The sequence below is a fragment of the Antechinus flavipes genome, chromosome 1, assembly GCF_016432865.1.
Source record: "Antechinus flavipes isolate AdamAnt ecotype Samford, QLD, Australia chromosome 1, AdamAnt_v2, whole genome shotgun sequence".
NCBI classification, from domain to species: Eukaryota; Metazoa; Chordata; class Mammalia; order Dasyuromorphia; family Dasyuridae; genus Antechinus; species Antechinus flavipes.
In genome coordinates, this window is record NC_067398.1 from 597,103,513 (window position 1) to 597,130,292 (window position 26,780).

General features: G+C 34.5%; 1 protein-coding gene across 4 annotated transcripts in view; it reads right to left on the reverse strand.

The window, feature by feature from the left end:
• The window catches only part of SYBU (syntabulin), a 136,302-nt gene that overhangs the window by 15,031 nt on the left and 94,491 nt on the right, over positions 1–26,780 (reverse strand). For all 4 annotated transcript variants that reach the window (XM_051970999.1, XM_051970997.1, XM_051970998.1 and 1 more), the window contains one exon: positions 3,322–3,430. In XM_051970999.1, the coding sequence (XP_051826959.1) occupies positions 3,322–3,430 (109 nt within the window). The remainder of the gene's footprint in view (positions 1–3,321; positions 3,431–26,780) is intronic.

Sequence of the window (26,780 nt, forward strand, 5' to 3'; positions counted from 1 at the left end):
GGTTAAAGTTAAGTATTATGGTCTAAGAATAAGCCTATATAAATGACATACAGAAAAGTTTATATTCCTCTCCTGTGATCTCAGAGGCACTCTATTTCAAAAGCAGAGGGTGTTTGGAGTAGTGAGATAATGTTCTCTTCTCCTGAAGGCTACAATCTTCTGTTACAGGTTTTGTCTGTTTCTGGCTTTGTTTTAAGCAACAATACTTTGTATTTGGGATCTCAACTCCCTTTAAAAAAAATTAACTAAATTTCATAATCACTATCAGAAAATAATAAATATAATCTTCTTGCTGGTGACTGGAAACTGAGAAGTTCAATAATTTCTCTACCTCAAGTGGAAATATTTGGATAATAGTCACAGAAACTCAAGTATGTAAGAAAAACCTTCAAGTTCTTCTATATGACGATACCCCTTGGAAAATGACATTCATGAGTAAAGTCATTACAATCAGTTTGTTGCTTTGTTTTCCCCCACCTTTCTATCCCTCTAACTCCTACTCTTGACATTTATCCCTTTAGCATGGTGCTTTAGTCTCTACAGAAGAGGTAGTCTACCTTTTTTTTTTGGACCCCTGAGTTAGCCACAGATGATGTCTTGATGTTTTTAAGGCCTCGTATCCAGAATCCAGAATATTAGAAATAATTCTTGCCTCACAGATTGTTTGATCTTAAACAAATCATTTACTTTATCACTATCCTGTACAATTCCTCAAGATTGTGAGTTATACAGAAAATGCCAATCTGTAGTGATAATTTCTTTATTTTGAAGATTTCTGTTACCAATAAAATAGCAAGTCTAGTTCATTTTCTATCAACATTATTGTAATTATTATTATTATTAACTTTATTATTTCTATCATCATTATTATAAAGAGAACACTAAATCTCAACAAAATTAAAGTTGCATATTTTTTTCATGGCATTGTGTTGCCTCTTCATACATTTCGCAAATTACTAGTGGATGGTATATGAGAACTACTGCATCACCTAGCTGCCTGCCATGATTTCTGATTTGCTAGATCTCATGTGGTCTTTTCTGGATCTACATCTTTCTTGACTTTTTTTGAAACCTTAAAAACAACTAATCATCATCTTCTTCTGGATACTTTGTCTCTCCGAGATCTTCTTTATCCAGATCATGACCACTGACTTTGGATATTCCTCAAGTCTCCAGACTAGACTGTCTTCTCCAATATATGATCTCACATGGTAATCACTTTAATTATTAACTCAATGCAAATGATTCTTAGATCTATTCACCAAGTCCAAACCTCTTTCCTGACCTCTAGTTCTCATCTCTAATTGCCTGTGAAACATCCTAAATTCAACATGTCAAAACTGAATTCCTTTTATCTTTCTTATACTATGGGAAATATCATCATATTCCCTATAACATAAGATCAAAACCCAGATATCATCCTATCTCATCTAGTTATCCTCCATTAAGTTATGAAAATGATCTTCCTAAATCACAGGTCTAATCATACCGCATTATTCCTACTCAATAAATCCTTATTAGCAGTAGGATCAAAAGTAAAATTCTTGGCCCCCTTCTAGCTTTCTAGGTATATTACACTGCTCTCCTCCATGTACTTATAGTTTTAGCAACACTGGGCTCCTTGCTGTTTCTTAATCAAGATGCTCCATTTTTCACTGTGGGCACTGTGGGTGCCCTACGCCTAGAATATTCTTCCTTCTTTCTCTGCTTCCCCACTTTCTTTCAGGTTCTAGATAAAATTTCACTTTCTACTGGAAGCCTGTCCTAATCCTTCTTAATTCTAGTGCTTTGCCTCTGTTGAATATTTCCTATTCATCTTTAACTAGCTTATTTGTATATGTTTGTATATTGTTGTTCACATGTTGTCTCCCCCATTAAATTATCAGCTCTTCCAATACAGGAGCTGTTTTTTCCTTTCTTTGTATCCCCAGTGCTTAGTATAGTACATAAAACATAGTAGGTGCTTAATAAATGCTTATTGACTGACTGGTCTTGCACACAATAATCCCTTTCCAGATTTCCCATCTTTTTACCTGTTATCCCTCATGCCTGGAATGCTCTATCTCCTTGATTCTACATTTTGACTTCCCTGACTTCCTTCAAATCTCAATTAACATCTTCAATCTTCTGCAATAAGACTTCAATGCTAGTGTCTTTCCTGTGAAATTACCTTCAAATTATTTCTAATTTAATATATCTTGTTTACACATAGTTGTCTACATGTTATCCACCCCATTAGACTGTGAGTTTTCAAGGAGTTTTGCTTTTTTTTTGATCCCCAGCACTTAGCACAGTGCCTGGCACAGATGGAGCTTAATTTAAAAAAAAAAAAAAAGCCTTGTCGACTTCACTTTAGACTTAATTTTTGTATTTTGTTTGTGAATTCCCAATATATTATTCTGAAAAGTGATGCATAGATTTCAGTAGACTGCTGGGGAGAGGGTTACATTGACACACAAAAAAGCTTAAAAATCTGGGCTTTAAAATGTCCCCAATAAAGGAGGGGAAACAATTTTAAGCACCATCTATGTATCAAGCACTGAAAGAGGCACTTTACAAATATGGTCTCATTTGATCCTCAGAATAACCCAGGGAGGTAAGTGCTATTATTATTATCATCTCCATTTTACAGAAGAGAACATGCAGATTGATTTGCCCAGGATCATATAGCTATTAAGTGTGTGAGGCTATGTTTGAACTCAGGCCTTCCTGAAAGCAGGCCCCGTGTTCTTTTTACTGTACCATCTCAAGAGCCCTTCCCTCATCCCTCTCCCAGATAAATTCGAGAAATAAGCAGACTACTTAGCTGACCCCGCTACAAGTGTTCAATACTGATATCTTTATTCACACACTCATACTCTTTCCCCTACTCACTGCCCCGCCCCTTACAACGCTATATAGGTGCAAGCTTTAGGGACTAAAGAAAATGAAGCTTATGAAGAGAGTGAAAAATGGGATCTATGACTAAAACAAGGTAGGTGGGAGACAATGCAGTGATTAGGTAAAGTTAAGTAGAGGGATACACAGATGAGAAAAAGAACACAGTACTATATGGCAGACAGCCATTGAGTGACTGAAAGGAAGACAGTTACAGTCCCTAGACAGGAAGGACTAACTTAAGAATCACAGGGTGTAATGAAATCCATTTATTATTTTTGAAAAGCCCTCAGAAATCTCAGTGATCAGAAGAGGAAAAAAAAAGTCAAAATTGCAAGAAGAAAATTATTGTGTTAACTTCAAAGAGATAGTAGCTGCCACAAGTAAGCAAACTGAGTAAAACTGAGTTTTAGTAACTCAAGAGAAGCAAGAGATAGTTCCTACTTGCGTGGGAAAGAGGCTCGCTTGTTTCCAGCAGTGGAGGAGGACATATGGACCTCGGGAGCTGAGATGCTGCCAGTGCTGCCTGAAGAGCTAAAGTCAGCCTCGCTACCTGAAAAACAAAAGCAAACAGGGCAATATGAAGGAAATTACAATGTGAGCATATGCAGACTGGGCTTGGCCAAAGCAACAACTCCCCGGGGCTGCGTCTCCCGAGGCCTGTCCATGGGCAGTCCGGTAGTCAGTCCTTCCTTTCTTTCTCTGTTTCTGTTTCCCTGTGTTTTCAAAGTGCAAACACAGGCAAGTGGCAAGAATCCAACCCCTTCCAGTCTTTCAGCATTCTGAAGAAAGCAGACAAGTCAAGAAGCAGGCGCAACTTTCACTGCATAAGGCATAGTTTAAAAGAAGACTCAACTCAAGTCCTGCACATTTCAATCTTCCAACACTCTCACCACTGAAATGAGAATTTCCTTCTTTTATCACGCTGCCTCCCCAACCAAGTATTAGAATCCCTTTCCTTGCCAGCGATCAATTGCCTCCCCTCCCTTTAACTAAAACGAAAAACATACTTATCAGTCAAAGAGTAAGAGTTCTCCCCGGGAAGATAGTTTCTCTTCAGATTGTTATAATACTGGGTCATACTTTAATCTGGAACATTAGGATTTAGACACAATGCAAATAGTTAAAAAGCAAGTTAGTAACAATGTCCGGACTCCAGATAGCTACTCTGTTGTTAGTACTGAAACGGCACTATCTGATTATGACTTTCCCTGGCTGGTAGTGTCTTTTTTTCCCCCTGGGTTCAATTCTTTAAAGGAAAACTGCTGCTTTTCAGCCTAATCTAGTAGAATGAATGTAAGATTTAGAATTGTGTGAGCCCATAAAATAAAAGTGAAGTTGGTAAGTTGGTGGTGGTAGTGATAGTGATGGGGTTGGGGGATAGAGGAATGTTGAGGGGGATGAGGAAGGGGTTAAATGCTGGGGCTTTTGCTTTAGCTTAAAATTATCATTATATCTTTCTCTGAGTACTGAGCTGGAGTTAGCAATATACAATAATGATACAATAATGAAAATTTAGAGGCCACGTAGAGCAAAGTAATATTTTGAAATCATTATAATAATAATACAATTTTTATATAAAATATCTCTGGTTAAGAGGTAGAAAAGAGATATAGAAGTATGCCGAGCAGCGAATGCAATTGCCAAAACATACAAAAAATAATGAAATCTCTATACAGTGTGTATTTCTTTCAAAAGTAGATAAACTGGTATATTCATAATACTTTTATTATTAATTAATTTAATTTAATTAATAATAAATTTAACTTTTAACTTTAATTAATTTAAACACAGCACTCTGTTTCTCTAATACACTTAACATATTACAGTTTGTCTCCCTCACTTGTGTCCCTGGTTTTTTCTTACCTATTAGATTTAAAATTTTTGAGGACAAGAGCCAGTGAATTTGTCTTTGTATCTTTCCCAGGTCTAATATAACATACTATATATAATTGAGTATTAACAAGTGTTTGTTACACTTTTTAAAAAAAATTAATCCTTCCTTTAACTTTTTAAATTAATTTAACTTTTTTTTTTTTTTTTTTTTAGTACTTTGCCTCAACTTCATTTTCTGAAAAATGGGAGTGATGATAGTACCACCTACCTTATAGGGTAGCTAACTGCATAATGGATGTAAACTGTTTTTGCAAACTTTAAATTGTTATATTCAGCTTTCCATGGTAATGGGAGAGGTGCTGGTGGTGGGCCTGGACCATGGGATGGTTCAATGGGAAGTTAGGAAATAGGAGAGAGAAAAATAAAAGGCTCTGATAATCCACAAAATAACTAACCAGCTCCTGAATAACCAAGAGGTAGGTGGGGACAAGTTATAGCTAGATTAGATAAAAGGTACAGAGCTGCCTTTTGAAAACCAAAGTGAAGGGGGCTATACTAGAAGTAGAGATTCTTTCTCCTTTCATCATCTCTTGGGAGGTACAAACACACTGTGGGGAAAAAAGATCAAGAGAAGACCTAAGCAGAGATTAAAGTAATAATCACAGCTTTCAAGTTGACAAAGCACTTTTTGTTTCATCGATCCTGGGAATTAGGTAGTACAAAAATTATTAGCTTTATCTACAGGAAAGGGATATATGACTTGCATAGTTAAATGACTTGTTAAAAAGGGTCAGACTAGGACCTGAATTCAGGTTTTCTGTGTGTAATTTATAGGCGTACTTGATATCTGTGTGATCACAGGTTAATCCTAGGGTCTCATTTTCCTCATCTGTAAAATAAGGCAGTTGGACCAAATGGCGCCTTTTGGATCTACATCTATAATACTGGGATCCTAAGTCCAAGGTATTTCCCTTTACCACATTAAGATGACATTTATAAACTCTTCTCCCATCTCAGAAAAGGGGGGAAAAAAGTATGAGATTACAAAGACTCATTTCCCAAAGACCACATCTGCTCTGGTTTTGCAAAATATTCTACAAGGGCCTTGCTCTTTAGAATGTGCTTGAAGTTGAGATAACCAGATAAGATGGAGACTTAATTTATTATTTATCTATGAGTGATATCTTGGCAAAAGAGGAAAATCTTACAATTCCAATGATTACAAATTTATAGCATCGACAGAAATCCAGCAGCGTACTCTGAATAACCTCATTAAACCTTCCATATATCAAATTCTGTTACTAGATGAATTTATCAAATGAGAGGTATTGTCCCATTTATATAAAGCAAATTCTATAGGCATGGCTAAAGAGCAAGGTTGTAGTTATTACTGTTTTTAAGCATAATGATTAAGAGATAAACAGTATTTGATATTCAACAAACACTTGTTAATACTCAATTATGTATAGTGTGTTATATTAGACCTGGGAAAGATACAAAGACAAATTCACTGGCTCTTGCCCTCAAAAATTTAAAATCTAATAGGTAAGAAAAAACCAGGGACACAAGTGAGGGAGATAAACTGTAATATGTTAAGTGCATTAGAGAAATAGAGTGCTGTGTTTAAAAGAGAAAGGGGGACCACCTACTGGTGGGGAAAGGAAGAGGTGACAGTGGGGTAGAATCTGAAAGGCTTAATGTAGAATAATAAGTAAAACTTCAGAGGTGGATAGGGAAGGGAAGAAAACATTATGAGCATGGAGGTCAGCATAGAGTGAGAAAACATGGGCCTTCTGGTTTGGCTAGAACAATAATGTCAAACTCAAATAGAAGAGGGGTCACTAAACGGTATATAAGCATCTTCTAGAAAATCACAAATTAACAATATCTCTATTTTTCTGAATTTTTATTTGTTAACCATTTCTCAATTACATTTTAATTTGGTTTAATTTGGATAGCACTTGTACTTGAAATTTTACAGGTGCATAAGCCCATGGCAATGAATTTGATACTGCTAGGTATAGTATGTGGGAAGGATGGATAATGTGAGATGAAGCTGGAAAGGGAATATCCTGAAAGGCCTGGAATGCCAAAATAAATTCTTTTTTGGAAGGCAACATGGAGGCCATGATAAGTTTTTAAGCAGTAGAGTAATATGACCAAAGCTATGTGTCAGGAAGATTCAATTGTGGAGCTTAGAGATAAATTGGAGTGATCCACTAGAAGTAGGGAGAGTCTGGTGAGGAAGGAATGGTTTAGGCTGAGAGGTAATCAGGGCCTGAACATTGCTTACATCCTTAACATAAGTAAACAGAAGCCCAAATACCATAATTTAACTGTCTGCAAGAAAATGAGAAACCCAGCACAGGAATAGACAAGTACTGAAAATCCATTATTACCTCATCATGCCCCTGATCTGCCATCAATGGTAAGCCCTAAGGTATAAATTGGCTCTACATCTATATTATTATTGGAGCTCAACATAGCCTCATGTATTTTCTGGGTCCAAGATCATTTTGTACTAGTATTTTTTAGTTTATCCTCAGCACATCTGAAAGGGATTTGTAACAAAAACCAATCAATAATAGACCAGCAACTAATTTTGTTGTGGTTTGGTAAGAGTGGGGGAAAATGATATTAATTTTAAGTTACTTTAGCCTCTTCTGTTAAAATGTATGAAACATTTCTGTTTCAGATGATAAAAGTTTTTTACATTTGCACAGAACCTGATAGTTTATAAAGCACCCTTAAAATCACAAGTGTCATCTCATTTACATTTGCACAGAACCTGATAGTTTACAAAGCACCCTTAACATCACAAGTGTCATCTCATTTGATTCTCAAAACAATTCCATAACATGAATAGGATGGGTTATTCTCCACTGTAAAAAGGAAGGAAATGAAGTGCAGAATCACTGATTTATCCAAAGTCACTCAGACCTTTTAGAGACAAATTAGTTGCAGACTATACTGCATCTTTTATATATATATATATATATATTATGGCAACTGATTTGCTATCTTGATTTACTGAACAAAACAATGAAATAAATGAACATTTCCTTATTTGTCTATGAATGAGTAAAACACAATATACATGATATCCCAGTGAATCTGTATTCATTTATTACATTAGATCTTTGTCCATTTCCCCAGCTACTTGTGATGAGCCTACCCTCCACAAATTATCAGGCATTTATGTAGGCGATTTCTGCATTGTCCCGAAGGTAGACTATTTTACTTGTTTGTTTGTTTGTTTTTTTTCTCCTCCAATCACTAATCTGTGGATCAAGATCAGTGTATAATTGATTTAACTACTCCATACATTTTTTTTTTTTTTTAACAAGGAAAGGTTTTTTATTTTGTTTTGTTTTGTTGCTGAGGCAATTGGGATTAAGTGACTTGCCCAGGGTCAAGGAAAGTTGTTTTTTTTTTTTAAATAATATCTTTTTATTTTCAAAATATATGCAAAGACAGTTTTCAGCATTCACCTTTGCAAAATCTTGTATTCCAAATTGATCTCCCTCTCTTCCTCCCATCCTCTCACTTCCCCTAGACAACAACAAAGAAAGTCTTTATTTTTCATAATCTTACTTTGATAGACTTGTGAGCACACTGATGTGAGTTTTCCCTCCAACAGTACAGTTTGGAAATCCCTCCATTCCTGTCCAATCTTGTCTATGGTCTCTTGCAAATATTTTATACTGAAAAGTTCTGATCTCATGATTTTTCATATACATATATATATGAAATATAAATATATATTTATATAAATTTATATTTTATATTTATAAAATAAATATATTTACATGATATTTGATATATATTCTATATAATCTATAAGGTTTGTAATATATAATATATGATATATATTTATATAATATATATTTATATATACATGATATATAAATTAAAAATATATGAAATATATATTTAATTTTTCAGAGAATGTGGCATTTCAGGGTTTGATGCTATATAGTATTACAGAATCCTAATTTTTGATTTGTAAGAATCTTAGAATCTCTTCCAACAGGTTTATTTTTTATTTATGGAAGCTGCAGCACAAAAAGATAAAGTGATTTGTTCACAATAACACAGGTAATAAGTAGCAAAACTAGGATATGAATTCAGACTCTCTAGCTCCAAATTTAGTACCTTTTACATTGTACCACAAAAGAATATGTAACTAGGCTTTCAGCCAAGTCTGAAGCATTCTGTGTGCCACTGTGGATACAGAAGATTTGACTCTGGGCTCAAAGAGAGAATGCTGGACTGAATGCAATTTGACTCTGTATCCTCCTGTGGGATGATGTAGTTAGTCCTAGAGCATCTTAGGCAAGAGAGTAGTTCTAAAGACTCTTTAGCAGAGATAAACATTGAGAAAGAAGCTACAGTTATCAAATTAATCTATATTAGCCCACACAACTTCAGGAAGAAAGAATATAAACAATCCGGTTTTCTGCTAATTTTTTATTAAAAAATTAAATAAATTTTAAAAATTATTTTAAAAAGTCTCTAAAGAGGAGAAATGACCCATTTTCATTGCTTATCAGCTTCTCTTCCACCCCCCAACAAGATTGCAAAATGGAACTCTTTGGATGAGAACTGGCTCATCTCTCTCACTAAGATCTCATCTCATTCCTACTTAAAATGCTCATTCGATTTTGTATATTTCTTGGCATATTTTAATTTATATAACTTCTCTGATTTCTATTTGCTGTTTTCTTGGTTAAATAGGTTTGCTCACATCATTATTTGTAACAGTCTTTTACATAACCAGAATTTGGTGAAAAAGAACTAAGTTGAAGGATATAATCTACCTTAAGATTAAACAGGGAAGTAGTTAACTTTTGAATCAGACTCATATCCCTAGACTAAACCAATAATATTTGAGGAGGAAAACAGATAAAATGTTAGCCTGATATTCCTTTGGTAGATAGGTGATGGAAAGAGCAAGTGTGCAACTATGGCCATTAACGTGGCCCTCTCATGATGAAAATTACAGTCTCTTTGGAGAGGAATGGGCCAGATTCCAGAGATATCTATTTGTGCTATTCATGAACTATTTCTACATATTTAGATAATCCATGGGGCATACCCATTATCCATGATCATACATATCTTGCTAATATTAATGGTTAAAAAATGGGGCTTTTTACTCCTGGGATAAAATTGGAATAATTCAAAACAGCATAACATTTCCCAAAGGTGTTCCAGGCCTCTTCCTCCTGCTCAATTCTGTGATTCATTGTTTGTGTATGCTATCTTGGGCAGCTGGTATAATGCAATTAAACTGCAATTCATGACTCCCTATGGGGTCTCATAACTGAATATGAGGATTGTGAAATTATGAGTTATTATCAGTAAATGTTTGATTTGTTTGCCTATTTTATACCTGGGGTCACATAAAAATTTCTTGAGCAAAAAAATGTTGTGAATGGACAAAGTTTAAGAAGCCCTGGTATAATGAATATAGCATTGGATCTGAAATTAGAAAGCTTCATCTTCCTTAGTTCAAATCTGACCACTTAACAGCTGTGTAATCTTATCCTTGTTTGCCTTAGTTCCATATCTATAAAATGACCCAGAGAAGGAAATGGCAAACTACTCCAGTATCTTTGCCAAGAAAACCCCAATATAGGGTCACAAAGAGTCAGACATGACTCAAAGGAGTGAACAAACAAAAAACAAAAACTGTACACTATCTGCTCAAGATATATGGACCAGTTCAGTGGATTGTCCACCAAAAAGCATTTTACTTTTCCTGGCCTTTTTTTCTTTTGAACTCCCCATTTCATACTCTGAGTGGGAGAGAGTTAATATATTCAAGAGTTCACGGAAGAGATTTAGTTAGTTTGCTTATCTAAAATACAGTATAATTTGTATTAAGAGATACTTGCAAATCTATGCTTCCTTTTGTACTGAACATACTCCTAATATAAGGTGTTTTGTAAAACACAGAGAAAAATATTTACCTTAGGAAGTCAAGGCAGGTATCTCCCTCTTTAGGAACTTTGTCTTGGGATCTCAATGCCAAAATAAAGAAGTAAACAAATAAATAAAATGATACTAAAATATGAAATACTATTTGCTGTGTGTTGTATAATGTCTGACACATAGTAGGTACTTACTAAATGCTTGTTGCTTACCTACCTGCATGGTCTATTAGACAAGAAAAGTAATCTGTTGGCTAAAAATTCAATTTGCAGATTGGAGAGGCTTTCCCACGAGAATATTATCACATCTGCTTGTATTTGGATATTATTTAGTCTTTGTACTCAGCTGCCACTTTATATTCTGTCTTTAGAACAGAAGAATCTGAATTTTGCTCATTAATCTACTAAGTAATTAAGGTGCTTTATAAGCTTTTAAAAAAATTCTAAACTAGGCTAGCCATACAACTTCAGGAAAAAAGAACATAAAACAACCTAGTTTTCTGCTGATCCCTTATTTAAAAGTCCCTAGGGAGGAGAGAGGACCATTTGCATTGAAGGAGCCAAGAATAACTATTAAGGAGCAGCTGGAGTGGTGGTCAGACTCGTAATTATCAGTGGCTGCTGCTAAAATGATTTGGCTTTAATGTAGATTCAATAGTCACTCTTAGCTACAAAGGGGTCTGGGTAGCATTCTGATATTCTGATTAATGTTTCACCACATAAAGAGCTGTTATTTGCAAAGTCTCTCACTGAATTCTCTCTTTATGGATTCAAACATGAAAGGAAATATTTGAAAAAAAGATCAGTGAAAAGTAGGAAAAGAGATTATTAAATAAAGGACTAGAGAGAGATCATTAACTAAAGCTGTATGGAACAGATATACCTTCCTGAAAAACTATATGCATAGCTAAATATTTTCCTTCTATTACATGTGCATACTAGATACTTTTACTTCACATTTTTCCTCCCCAATCCCCCTTGAAATCCTGAGCTTTCCTGCGTTCCTGTCTCTCTACAGCTCCATTTGAGAAAATCCTTTCCTATGACAAGCTTCAGCACAGATACTCTCTTATGGAAGCTTTCCTGTTTCCACCAATCAGAAATTATTTTTTCCTTCCTTCATTTGTGTCCAACTGGCCCCATTTGAGGGTTTTTTGTTTTTGTTTTTGTTTTTGTTTTTTTTTTTTTTTTTGTTTGTTTTTTGTTTTTTTGGCAAAGATATTGGAGTGGCTTGCCATTTCCTTCTCCAGATCATTTTACAGATGAAGACATTGAAGCAAACAAGATTAAGTGACTTTTCCAGGATTATACGGTCAAAAGTTTGAGGCCAGATTTGAACTCTGTAAGATGATTCTAAGTTTGATACTCTATCCATTGCACCATCTAACTGCCCTTTTCCTTCCTTGGACATACAGAACTTTACATTTCATTCATGACCTTTAAGATGCATTAAAATTATTTGTGCTTATCCTCCTACTGTCAAATATATGTGTGTGTGTACATCTTTCTCTTTGTTTCTGTTTCACACATACAAATACTGGACCTGTGATATCATTGGAGTAAGTAGTGCCAGTGGAACAGTCCTACTGGTTCATATCTACACTTGTTCTGCCAAAAATTTATGGTGTTGGAACATTTCCTGAGGCCCCAAGAATTTGTTATATGACCAGTATGTGTGAAAGAAAGAACTTTAAGTCAAGGACAAGATTTGAAGATATAGTCTTCATCCCCTATGCCAGGTCAATTCTTCCTCTCTCCTTTACTAAACTATAAATTTCTCGAAGACTGATACTTTTTTTCATTTCCAAATCTTCCTGAAAACTTAGCACCAAAGCCCTGAACATACTAGGTATTTAATAAAAGGTACTATTTATTCAAGACATTGCAGATATAAATAAAAAAGTGAGACAGTTCCTGTCCTCAAGGAGATAATATTCTGCTAAATACTAAGTGGGATCAAAAGAACCAGAACTATACACAAACCAACAACTAATGTAATTGATTTTGTTTTCAAGTTGCTACAACAATATATAAAAAGAAAATAGACTACAAATAATAGTATTACTTGAAATAGACTTGGAATAGGACACAGTAAATATATCTTGTTTGTGGTCTATTAAATCATTTGATTTTACTTTATTACTCCTTAGTTGGTATACTTATTGTTGTTGTTGATGGTTGCATTTAAGAATAAAAAAAAAAAAAGCTTTTAATTATTGTTTCTAGAAGGTGGATATCCCTGACCACTTGGATAGAATAGCAGAATTTGGGAATGGGAAGGGGCCTTAAAGAGAATGACTCCTCATTTTACATATGGAGGAAATGAGGCTGGCAGATGTGAAAGGATTTGCATATGATCATACAGGCAAGTAATGGCAAACCTGAGACTAGGTTTCCTACCTCCCAGGACAGCTCCCTTTCCATTGAATAATCTCAAAGGAACTACTAAATCCTCTGAAGTCACTAAGATGCTTTAAGACATAGTACTGACTTTATTTTTTTCATGCTCTCAATTTCCCAAATTTATGATGAATATAATTTAATCTTATCTTTCTAGGCTGATTCAGAATCATGATTTTGAATATTAAATCTCATCATGTAATTTAACATAAATAAAAAGTAACAGATAGAGGAGTGAAGTGTGAAGTATATATATATATATATACTGTATATGCTGACCTGAAGGAACATTAGAAACTTTTAAGTCTGATTCTTTTAAAATCAAATCTCTCTTATTATCTTAAAAAATGATTCGACTTTTCTTCCAAAGTGGGGTGAAAAACACCCATCCACCTCTATGTACCAACACACACACACACATACACACACACGGTCAAAAGTGACAGAAGGAAAAAAAATGAAAGGCTTAGTTGTTGACAAACTAGACAAAACCATCATACAAAGACTGACAATATTTATTTATGGAATAATAAATTCTAAAATAAGAACTTGAAGTTACAAAAGAACAAGCCTAATTCTCTCTCCAATCTTTATCAAGTTTCAGGATACAGAAATGGGGGCAAGGAAAAAAAAAAAGGCTGTTAGGGCATTCAGCTTAATTTAGAAATGTCAATTCTCATTTAGCACTTCCTACCTTTCTACAGCTGCTCTGAGACAATAGCTTCAAGAAACTTCAGGGTTGAGGAAAGGTTTTTGGAATAAAAAAGAGCAGGGAAAAAGTATTCATTTTCTTTATAAGGCTAACTTTTCTACTTCTGCTTTTTATCCCTTCCCTATTACATATCTCCTGACCCTTCCCCATCATTTATATTTCTCTTCTATGGCATATTCCATTGCCTCTCCATTGGCCTCTTTTACTCTGCCTACAAACATATCCCAGTCTCCTCTGAGAACTGTAGTTCTCAAAAATAGCTTTCACTGGTCAAATTATGGAGTTCCAAGTTTTATTTCAGGCTCCACCCTTTAAAAAAGAACAATGACAAATTGGAATATAGCCAGGGGGAAATGACTGAGACCAGATCACATGAGGAACTTAAAGGAACTGGAATATTAGGATTGAAGAAGATAAGACTGTTGTGTATTTGGGGAGGGGAGGAAGCCAGAGAGAAATAAAATAAGGGAGAAACAGGAAGAGGAAGGGAAAGAATGACAGAAGACTTAAAATGTGGAGGATTGAAGGGAAAAACTAGATTTACTCTGCATAACTCAGGAGATCAGAACTAGAATCAATAGGTAGATTCTAATCGAATAGTAAGTAATAAATAGATACTATATGGAAACTACTATTGAAAGAGACTAGATGATCACCTGTTGGTAATAATGAAGAAAGGATTGCTGCATGAACTGGATGACCACTAAGGATTTAACTTTCAATTCTAAAAGTTCAGGCCTCATGCCTGAATAATTACAGCAGCCTCCTAAATGTCCCCCTGCCACCAGACTCCTCCCCACCCCAACACACACACCACATCTATTGTACACACAAAACAATTCATTCTTCTTAAAGCATTCCTTTGATCATTATCACTCCGCTGTTCTGAAAACTTTAATAGCTTCCTATTGTCTATCATACAAAAGCACAGATTCCTTGAGGAGCATTTAAGGCCCCCTGTGCCCAGGCCACCTTAGCTTTACCTCTCAGTTTTCTAAGAAAAATAAAGTACTTGCTATTTTCAGAAACTGCTTTCCTCCATTTTCTTGCCATTGGTTATGCTATTACCTCCTCCAAGAATTTCTTTTCTCTCCTTCTGATGTGGGAAAGATTCCTATCTTTGATTCCCAACTCTCCTCAATTAATGTAAATTACCTTTTAACTCACAAATCCTGGTCCCTTTGAATTCCAATAGAACATCCGGACCTGTCCCAGCCCCGTCCCAGCCCCACCTGATCTGAGCCAACTTTGGGGCTACACCCAAAAGCCCCTCGAGCTAAATCTCCCATTATAAAAGGGAGACACTGGGACCCCCTCTTTGCAGAGATTCCAAACGTGCTAGCCATGTGAGGACCCTCTGTTCACTGGATCCTTTGTCCAGTGCCCTTCTTATCTCTATCTTCACTTATCTCCTTACTTCCAAATCCAAAAATAAACCTCTTTTATCAATCTAGCTCTCCGGCCAATAAATGCTTTTATTGGGGACTCGCGCCGCTACTAGACCCCAGCGGTCTATTTATTGCTGTATCCTTGCACCAAGGGGGTTGCAGGGGTCACTTTTCCCATAAAGTTGTCCTTGATCAGCTTGTCTACAGGTGCTTTCTTTTCCCCCTAAACCCCTATTGTACTTTAGTTGTATAAATGCATGGGACATTTATCACATTCTGCCTTGAATTTGTTGTTATTAGGGGTCAGCTCTTTTCTCCTGTATTACATTATATCTCAAGGATAAAGACTTTGTTATAAACCTTTGTACTGGCTGCTGCCTTTAACACAATGCCCAGTATAGAGTAGATGCTCAATAAATATTTGTCAAATGAATGAATGACTTCATAAAATATTAATGAAATAGCATGCTAATTAAACAAGGGCTCTGAGACCATAGTCTCATTCTAAGGCAGTAAGACAAAATCTCCAGTGAATCCATGCACCCAACAACGCTCAAACATGTTTAAGACTGGAAAAGAAATCAGAACTAACATCTATCAATGGCCACTAATACAAATATTCCTAACATGTTATCATATTCAAACTTTGAGTAGAGAATAGCTTAGAGAAGAGGTGATGATTCCCCCTCTCCCACCAACTTTTTTGGAATATATATCAGCAAATAAATTTTTAGTATGCTTGTTGATTGATATCATGTAAGATTCTCAACTTAGTGGGAAGGCTTTGAGATATGCTAAATAATGAGCATTGGATTTCTAAAATTTACCTTGGAGTCTCATACAAAGAAAAACTCTTGCTTTGGTAAATATGATTTCCACGTGGGTAAGAACTGTAGGTTAAGTGCTGGTTTAAAACTCTTTTCAGAGTTCATGCTTTAAAATCTCATGATTATCAATGTAAAAAATTCTTCTAACCTAACTGCACACTTAATTGTGCTTACTGTGCTCAGTACTAAATAGTTGTTAGTATAATCCATAGCAGAGAAAATGGGGGGGGGGGAATTATTTTAGGGCAAAAACTGCACAAGTTTATAATCTTGTGCTATGGGAAATTCATGATTTTGTTTCATGCTCAAACTACACTATGGAATTTTAGTCTAGAATTTAAAAAAAAAATATTTTGATAACTGCATTTCAATCTAATTGGTTTCCTTATATAAATTAAAACTTTTTTTTTTTTTTTTCTGAGAAAGAGTCCATGGAATTTATCAGATTACAAAAGGGATCTAGAACACACAAAAAGGTTAATATCCCTTGATTTAGAACAAGGTCCTTAGAACCTTACTATTTCTAACTAGGAATCAGTTTTGAAGAATAGTTTCAAAGGCACATTACAATATAGTAGTCCTCCATAAACTTATTTTTTCATTCAAGAGGAACAGAGCCCTTCTATAATTCAAAGAGATATTTTCTCACATTTTACACTGATTTTCTTAAAAATTTATCTCCCAACTCTTCATCTACACTGTGTGCTTCCCTCCCCCACCCAACTTTTATACAAAAAAAAATTGCTGATATATATGCTTTTCTTTCCTGGTTGTCTGTTTTTTTTTTTTTTTTTTTTTTTTTAAAGTGTACTTCAGTGTTTTTAGACTAATTTGCCTTCTTCATGCAACATCAATGAAAGGATTCAATTGAGGATTTATAATTCAAGGGGAACAGTAAGAAAATATTTTCAGTGAAAAGTTTTAAATTTTGAACCAGTAATCCCCTGCTTTTCATCAGACTCAAGATTTTTCAATTTCAATTTTCAATTTCAATTTCAATTAAATTTAAAAAAGCATTAAGCACATTTTACACATAGATCCTTGTGTTACATTTGGGAGGAAATGATAACCCTTGGAGAGGTCATTCAGAAAGTTCTAGGTCTGAGGAGGAAACACTTGAATTCAAATCTGACTTCAGATAATTACTAGAAGTGTGATGGTGGGCAAGTGACTCAGGCCCTGTTTGTCTCAGTTTTTTCATTTGTAAAATGGTGATAAGAATATCATCCACTTCCCAGAGTTATTGAGGATAATAATTGTAAAGGTCTAAGCACAGTATCTGACAAAGCACTTACTATTTGTACACAAATGTTAGTTTTTATTTGTCACTGTTCTCATTTGTAAAATGGAATGACTGGATGTGATAACCTTTAGGTTATGTTCCTATTCCCCATCTGCAATCTCACAGAGAGACCCCAGGTTCTGATTTATACAGATTTTTAGTTTTGTTTTATGGGTTTCATCAAGAGGAAGTTATGACCTTATAAGGACTTTTTCATATCAAGACATGCTACTAGTCTTCTCGTTAGCTAACCAAGAAGGATGGCCAAATCTCATTCAATTCATATTTATTTAACATGCCTTGTGTACAAGACATAAATTGGGGATTTAAAAAAAAAAAGGCAAAACTTAAACAATCTCTGCCCTTAAAGAGATGACATTCCAAGCAAATCTTGACTTAGTGAGAAATCAGTCTATGCATGATGAACATAAACACTATGTACTTTTAGAGAACTGATTCTTCAATATTTCAAGGTTCCAAGATTACAATGGCACAGGGCCTCTCTTTCTGATTTTAAGTGAAACCTCTTCATGTCTGAACAATGATCATGGGCCACTGTAGTTGAAAAAAATCACCAGAGGGTAGTCAGCTCTTTGGGAAGAACCCTTCCATAATTAACAGGATCAGTTCCTAAAAAATAAGCACGAAACATGTTGGGTCCATGTTGGAAGACTTTCCAGCTTGGAAAGACCTTCTACATCTTTCATTAAGATTAGCTTGACTCCACAATAAAATAGTAGAGTATTTCTTTGGTGGTAAATTTATAAATCAAGATATTTCAGATGGTGATAACAAAGTAGCACAGGATAATGGAAAGAAAACTGGATTTAGAACTAAAGGACCTGGGTTTAGCTCCTTTCTTAATGGGGTAAATAATCAAAAATAATTTAACTACCTACATTTGCCACTGCTAAACACTGCTAGATGCAAAATAAAAATAATAAATTTCTACTTTCAAAAAATGCCCTACCTACCCTCTCTAACAACTTTGTATTTATCTATCTTATGTTTCTCCTGTATACTTTTATATATACTTTTCTCTCAGGATAACATATAAGCTCCCTAAAAAGAGGAGTTACTTTACTCTTTCTTTTTGTACCTCTAGTGCCCAGTAGAGTACCTGGCCCCAAATAGGAGTGAATAAACAATTGTTGATTGATTAAAAGCAACATAAATTCTACTAACTCATTTAATCTCTCTGAACCTCAACTGCCTCATTTATAAAAGGAGGGGTTTAAAATGCTTGACCTCCAGGCTCTTTTTCAGCTTTAAATCTATAATCCTACAGAAAGCAAACCAAATATCCTATGCTGTTTACTTTTTCCGCATTTACACCCATGAAAACTTAAGGAATTGGGCATACCCTATTTTTTTTTTTAAGATAATATAATTAAATGTGTTAAAAAGCAAAAGTTTATCAAATGGCCATATAGTAATAGCATGAGCAAGTTATGATTGCAGTGCCCATGATTTATTTCAGTAGATAAGATAGGAGAAAAAGGTTCTACAACGGCTAATACATTTTAGAAGCAAATAAACAAGTCAATCTAGAATTCCAAGGATATGGGAAAACATTTTTATTTTCCCCAGATATAACTTACTATCATGCTCTTACAAAAGGCATTCTGAAACTATCAAAAAACCACTTTTAATCAAGTTTCAGAAATAATTACAAGTAGATTAGATTACTCTCTCTTATTTTGTTGTTGTTCAAAATATTACCCAAATAATACAAAAATGAGGCTAAAATCAAAATCACTGTAGTACAATAGAGACTCAAAGATCTGAGTTATATCACTAATATCAGATAGAAGAATGGCTTTTTGAGAATAACGGATTGTTTCATTCTTTGTCTCTACATATCAGCACAGAGTCTGGTATTTATTAAATACTTATTTGATTGATTAAAATCTAAAATCCTAAATGAAAAGTTTAATATATTACTGCCTACTTTTCAAAATAAAGATTTTTTTTACAAACTACTAAACATTAGACAAGCCTTGTAGTTTTAGTTATAACTACAAATTAGAGATATCTATTTACGTTATGATGAATATCTCAATTTGAGAGATAGCTTTCTCTATATACACATGAATTTAAACATAGTATAGTATAGTATCTCTCTCTCTCTCTCTTTCTCTCCTCTCAACCTCTTCCTCTTCTTTCTTTCCCCCTCTCCCTCTAACCCTCTTTTTTCTCCCCCCTCTCAGAAACTACATTTTGCAATGAATTAAATTCCAGATAGTTTAAGGGAATAGTTTTTTCTGGTGACAGGCTGTCTCTACTGTAGACATTTGGTGGAATCCTTCATATCTAAAATTTGCCTTGTTAGAAACTTCATCTTGTTGACTAATTTGTGTCTGTCATATTAGAGATGGAAAATTGGCCTTTTTCATCCCTCAGTGACTCTTTTATGTGATCATAACCCAGGTTGACATCTACTTAATACGTGAATTTATGAGAGCCTGCCATAATCTGAATATGAGGTCCAGTGGTTATAGCTTACAGGATTCAAATGACAACTCAGCCATTGAACATTTTAATGACTTTAATCATGTCACTAATCTCAATGGATCTCAGTTTCCTCCTATGAAAAATTAAGAAATTGGAGATCATTTCTGAAGTCTTTTCTATCTCTACATTTTTGATCCTATTCCTTCTCTCTGTCATATCCTGAGCAAAGTCAAGAAGACCATTACCACCATCATCTCCACAATCAATTATCCCCCATCACACCTCTTCCCATCAGAAACAATTCTTCAGGACCTTCAGTCCAAGGGCCCTGTAAGTAGCACAAGTCTTGTCTCTAGGTCCACCCTTCCCCCAATTCTTGTCCCAATATGGATACAGATAGTATCACTGGAACTATGACTGCTAACATCAGCTGCTCACTAAATGTCACCATCTAGTAGACAAGCTTGCTAAGCAGACTAAGATACCAGGCATAAATTACTAATGAACAGCAATGTCACCCAGACTAGACAGATCCAACCATCTGGGAAAATAACCGCAGTGAATATAGGGTTGTACAGAGACTTTTTCTGCAGGCCTCAAGGGCCAAGAGATAAAAATCCTCAGTGTCAAATTCCTTGCTACTACCAAATAGTTCAATATCAGAAATGGATACATATACAAATGCAAAAAACACATATGTAAAATAATATATATGTGGATATACACATATGTTTACATGTAGTATAAGTAATCCCAGTACACACACATACACACATATAATTGCTTTGTTGCTGTATCCTATGGACTTCTATTTGCTCTATAGCTGAACTCTACTTTTTATTCTGTTTCCATTATTAGGATGTGTGGTTCTGGTGAATAGGGATTTTCTTGTTTTTCTATCTATAGACCCAGGCTTCTGCCCATACAACATACTAAATAGGAGATTTTTCATTTATCACCTGATGATCATTTCATCGCAGACCTGGATGCCCCCCAAAGATATGTCCTTATCTTTTGGGTGAAGGGGATTTTAGATGTATCCTCATTCTCTACTTTTCTCTCCCTGATCTAGTGTCTAAAGTTATGTCTTCTCTTATTCAAGGTAAAATTAGTCTGTAATAAGACTAGTATCTTATTGTTTTAGTATCACTTTCTTCTGTGAAAATTTCAAAATTTTCTCAGTTGTTGCTGTGAAAGGGAAGGGAAAAGAGGAAGTATTTATTAAGTACCTACTATGTGCTTTACAAATATTGCCTCATTTACACTAAGCTGGAAAGAACATGTAATTCCCAATGGACTGTCATTGAAGGAGCTGTGGCAATTTCCTCCACTACTCAAGAACATAATTTATCCATACTTACCTAATCTGTCTTTCATTAAATCTGTCATGGAAGGAAGTTGATGGTCTATCCAAAATGTCATCTCATGAGATATGAGATAATTAAATAACATTTGTAAAATGCTTAGCACAGTGTATGTGTATGGATCATATTATAGTTCCTACATAAATGCTAGCCATCATCATTATCTTTACTGTTAATAATAATGATGATCCTGACATTGTGAGGATACCAATGGAGCATACACAGAGGCTCTGCAAAAACCTTTATTTTGGCTACATGGTTGCTCTAATTTTTAAATTTTTGTCATACATTTCTCCAGCAATATATTTTCTATCATTTCTGTGTAACAGTTCCTCATTTGTGATATGTTAGAGGCTCCTCGTTTATTGCCTTTCACAAAAGTAACATATTTTGAATAAATTTCATAATCTTGTCCATTCTGAGAATTTACATGGTTTATTAAACCAATTTTGACAAATCAGAAAAATAGAAAACATGATAATATAGAGTCTTAGAGTTAGACAAGTCTCAGTGGCCACCAATTCCAGCCTGTGGCCAAATAAGAATTACTTCTGCAACACTGGCACAGTAGATAGAATTCAGGATTTGAGGTAGAAGACTAGGTTCAAATCTTATGACAGATACTTATCATTTGTATGAAGTTAGACAAATCATAACTTCAATTCCTCATTCCTAAAAGGAGGAATTTGGCTTAGATAATTTCTAAGATTTTTTCCTACCTCTAAATCAATGAATTATATCCTATGATTCCCAATGAATAGTCCTTTATTGAAAGATTTTCTTCTAGTGAATGCCTACTAGATAGACTCTCCCAAAGCAGCCCATTCCACTTTCATTTTCTGGCTTTGCTACCATTGTTTATTTTTTCCTCACCTGTGTTAAGAAAACTAAATGAGCTTCAAAATTCTTTCTAGCTCTAAATCTATGATCCTATTTCTAAGTAATGGTATCTTTTTATATGTGTTTGAGTTTTTCCTGTCTGCAAATGTCACAAGTATGCTATCCATTTCTTCATCCAGTGATGTACAAAAATCCTCCAAAGCATAGAATCAACTTTATGGAAAAATCAAATGGATCAACAAGCATTTATTATATACCTACTAATTGCCAGACATTATAGTAGGCATTTGAGAATACAAGAAAAATGGAACAAACATTCTCTAGGCTTAAAGAGATTATATTATTCTTAGGGTACAACAATTATAAATTTATCCAAAATAAAAATAAAGTGTTTCAGGGGTGTAGAGAAGAGGTAATATCCAATAGAAGAGACTGACATGATTGTTTTTGTTTCTGTGTTTGTATTTCCAGTGCCAAGTATAGTGCCTTGCTCATAAAAGGAACTTTATAAAGGCTTGTTAAATTGAATTAAATTGAAATGTTTTCATTCAGATATATATTCCCGATCCAAAAGGATAGGGAAACAATATCAAATAAAATCCTCAACAACAAAAATATCAGGTAGCTGGGCAAAACTGAATGTTTGATCAAGTGTTCAACTCCCAAGAAAGCTGTTGCAAAACAATATATATTGTACTGTAGTATAATACCCAACTTGGAACATTATGTACAATAATGGGAAAATATAGGCAGAAGTTAGCAGATCGTTCACCTGGAACAATGTATGAACAAGCAGGATTGTGGGTGGTTGGTCAGGAATTGAAGTGAATAGAATACTTAGAGAGATATAAGGCTGTCTGGAATACAAGATTTTCTGCCCCACAACTTTGAGTATAAATCTTTTTTGATTTCTTCATTCTAGATCTCAATTTTATCATTTGAAGAAAAATTGACCCTCTTCAAATTCTAAATTGAAAAATCAAAAGATTGCGGGTGGGGGTGGGAGAATTTGTCTTTGGTATTGAAAGTCTTATTATTAAATGTAAAAGAATAAAAATGCAATGGAAAAGACCTGAAAGACCATCTAGTCCAACTTCTAACTGAGACAGGAATCCCTAACAAGTGATTATGTCCTAATAGACAATTCTTTTAATAAAATATTAATAAATATATGTATAACAAAATATTAAAATATTAAAAGAAAATTAATAGAAAATAATTTGAATAGAAAATTCATTAATTAACAAGATGGCTCATTCCCTTTCTTAGCTGCTTTATTTAGGAATTATTCCCTAAATTGAAACAAATTCTACCTGCACATAATTTCCACCCATATAATCTGTTTTTTTAAAACTATAAATAAATTTAATTTCTATTCTATGTTTTTAGTATTTTCTTTCCTCAGGTTATTTCCACATGCTTTTTTCTAGACCAGTTCTCCAGACTGAGCATTCCCCTTATGGGAAAATAGTTTAGAGCTAGAAGACAGATTTTAGTAACTTTCTACTCCAATTCATTGGGACATAAGAAAATGATAATCTGAGAAATTAAGTGATAACTAAGTCATGGAGGTATAGGTAAACCAAGATTTGAACTGAGGTACCTTAGCACATTCCACAAATAGTCCTTGATACTTCAATGCCTCTTGTTCTGATAAGGTCCTTATCATCCCAGTCACTGTGCTCTGGATGATTACAGACTGTGAATATGCTTCTTAAAACATATACTACAAAATTGAACCTAATATTCCTGACATAGACTGATCAGTTCTGAGCAAAGTAGAACTATCACCTTTTTTGTTCTGGAGGTAAATTTCTACTAATTTAACCTATACAAATATCATATTTTTGTTAGGTTTTTTTTTTTTTTTTTTTGGTGGTCAAGACATTGATGATACAACGATTTTATTGTTTAACTAAATATATATCTTTTGCCACATGAATCATTTTCTTGCCCCAAAGATCTCTCTTAAACAGTACTTATCTAGTTACACTATTACGTTTTCCCTGATTCAATTTCATAATGTTAAATTTGACACACTGATATAATCTATTTGCCAGGTCAATTTCCAGTATTTGAGAGGTAGCATGGCATAGGATGAGCTTTATACTTTTATATACTGTAGTCAAATTTGGGTCAAAATAGTAAGCGTCTGAGGTCAGATTTGAATATAGGTCTTCCTGTTTCCAGGGCAAGCACTATATCCACAACATCTACCAGCCTGTATTAGCTCAAAGAGTTGCCTGAGACTAAAATAGGATAAAGTATGTACAGAATTTTGTCATCATAAAAAATCAAAATAATATTTTTGAAAATAAGCATTTTAAAAGCATCTACTATGTGTCAGGCAAGGTACTGACTGTTAGATATAAGAATACAAAAGCAAAAGTAATAATAATAGCTAACACCTTTATATAGCCCTTACTATGTACTAGGTAATGGGCTAAGTGCTTCACAATTAGCTCATTGTATATCAAAATAATCCTGGGAGATAGGTCCTATTATTATCATTCCCATTTTACAGAAAAGAAAACTGAGGCAAATAATTTAAGTGACTTGACTAGGATCACACAACTAGTAAGTGTCTGAAGCTAACTTTTAACTCTGGTCTTTCCAACTCTAGAACCAGTACTCTATTTGCTGTACCACTTAGCTGCCCCTTGTGCTTATCCTTATCTTATCTTATCCTTATCTATCCTTAAGGAGATTACATTCTACTGGAGAGAGAGACACATTCACTCATAGATAAATACAGTACTTTTGCAAATAATGCAAAATGATGGAATTGGGGGAGAGTTGGCAATTGGGAGAACTAGGAAAGAAGCAGGCCTTGAACTGAGCACTGAAGGTTGGGAGGGACTCCAAAATGAAGATGTAAAGAGGGACAGTCTGCTAAGTTTGGGTGACAGCCAAACCTGGATGACCAAAAAGTATGGTGGTTCTATCACCAAATTTGATAAACATGCCATTTGTGTCTATCTAAGTACCTGATCAAATGAATAATACTTTATCCTTCCATGGAACTTTTTCATCTGGGATTAAGTATCTTATCCAGGGAAGTTTGCCAAAAAAGTATAAGGGATCATAGAATTTGAAAATTGGAAGGGCCCCCAGAAGCCACCTAATTGAATTCAAATTATAGGATCATATATTTAGAATCCAAAGGGAAGTTTAATTCCAAGTCACAAATCTAACCTTCTTTATACCATGATCCTATACTGCTTCTCAAAAAGATCTTGACAGGTTGGAACAATGAAGCAATTTATTAAACTAAAGTAAGAAAAATGTTAAGTCCTTTACAAGGGTTAAAAAACTAATTTTCTACATATGACATTGTCAATAAGTATCTCATTTGATCCTCACAAAATCCCTGAGAGATATGTGTAAAATGTTTAACATAGTGTATGGTACATAGTAGGCACATAAAACATTTTTGTTTTTCTTTCTTCCACATATCTGTTTTCTCTGTTACCCTATACCCTATACCAGTTTTCATGTTTCTCATATCACTAAATGAAGAAAATGATCCAATTTACCCCTCCTCCCCTTTCCCTCTCACATACACATTCATATTTTAATTTCATTTTCCAATCCAACCCCAGCCAAATACATATTCCACAGAATTACAGAATCTTAAGAGATGAAAGGAATCTCAGATGTCTTTTGGTCCAAGTCCCCTCATGAAATCCAAAAGACAAAATAAAAATGAAGCAGATTAGCTTAAAATTATAAATATATTGACATCTGTCATGTTTTCCCTCATTTTAGTAGACCTTTCAGTTATTTGGGCCTTCTCTTGGGCAGGGTTAATAGTAACAAAGATATTAAATATTCCAGGTTGTGGCTTTAAAGTGTGTTAATACCTATTAATGGCTGAGGTTAGAAGTATTGAAGGGGTAGGGAAGCTAAGTAATATGATCTTTTAACAATCTCAAAATTATCATACAGATTCCTACAAGTCATCATCATCGTCCTCATTAATTACAATAATAATGATGATGAAAGATGAGAATGAGATAATAGCTCACATTTAGGCATCACTTAAAAACTTACAGTGAGACAGTAGTGCAAGATATAATTATTCCTATTTTACAGAAAAGGAAATGAATCATAATAACCTTAAAGGCTTTTTAGAGTTACCTAGATGCTTATTTGAATAGCAAAAGCTAGTATCTGAAACCAAGTCTTTTGTCCCTCCCCCAATTTCCAATGAGAATCACAAAATCAGAAAAAAAAATTTTTTTCAGCATAGGGCAGGATCTCAGGCCACTGAGGCCACTGAGTTTGCAAACACAATCTCCCTATATCATACACAAAAATCCCCTATAATATATGAAAGGTTATCTCTTACAGCATAGTAGTTTCCAGTATCAGCCATAAATTAGGTACAGATTCAGAAGTTGGATCCAAATCACCTGATGTTCAGGTTTTCAGTCTATATCATGAGGGTTTACACATTTGTGGCCTTTTCAGTAACCTGGTTTTCCAAGGAAATAGACAGGTACCTATTCCTTCCAATTTGTCTTTTGCTCTCTAGGTTGGTCAGTCACAATAGTGCAGAAAGAGCCAAAAGAGATGGCCCAGTTTTCCAGCACAATGCTTCTGCTAACAAGGCAAGGAGGATAAACCTCCTTACTGTAACAGTTGCAACTCCTCCAAGTGCTGATTACCAGTAAAACCATTTATTGATTCCTCAAAATTGTGCCCATACAACACCACAAAGGACAAGACAAACACCACTTAATAATAACATTGAAACTATGACAAGCATGTGGCAAATGATACATAACCAATTACATCACCAACATCATTGGTGATAAAATTAGATATAATTAGATAATATGATAATTAGAATGCCAACAAG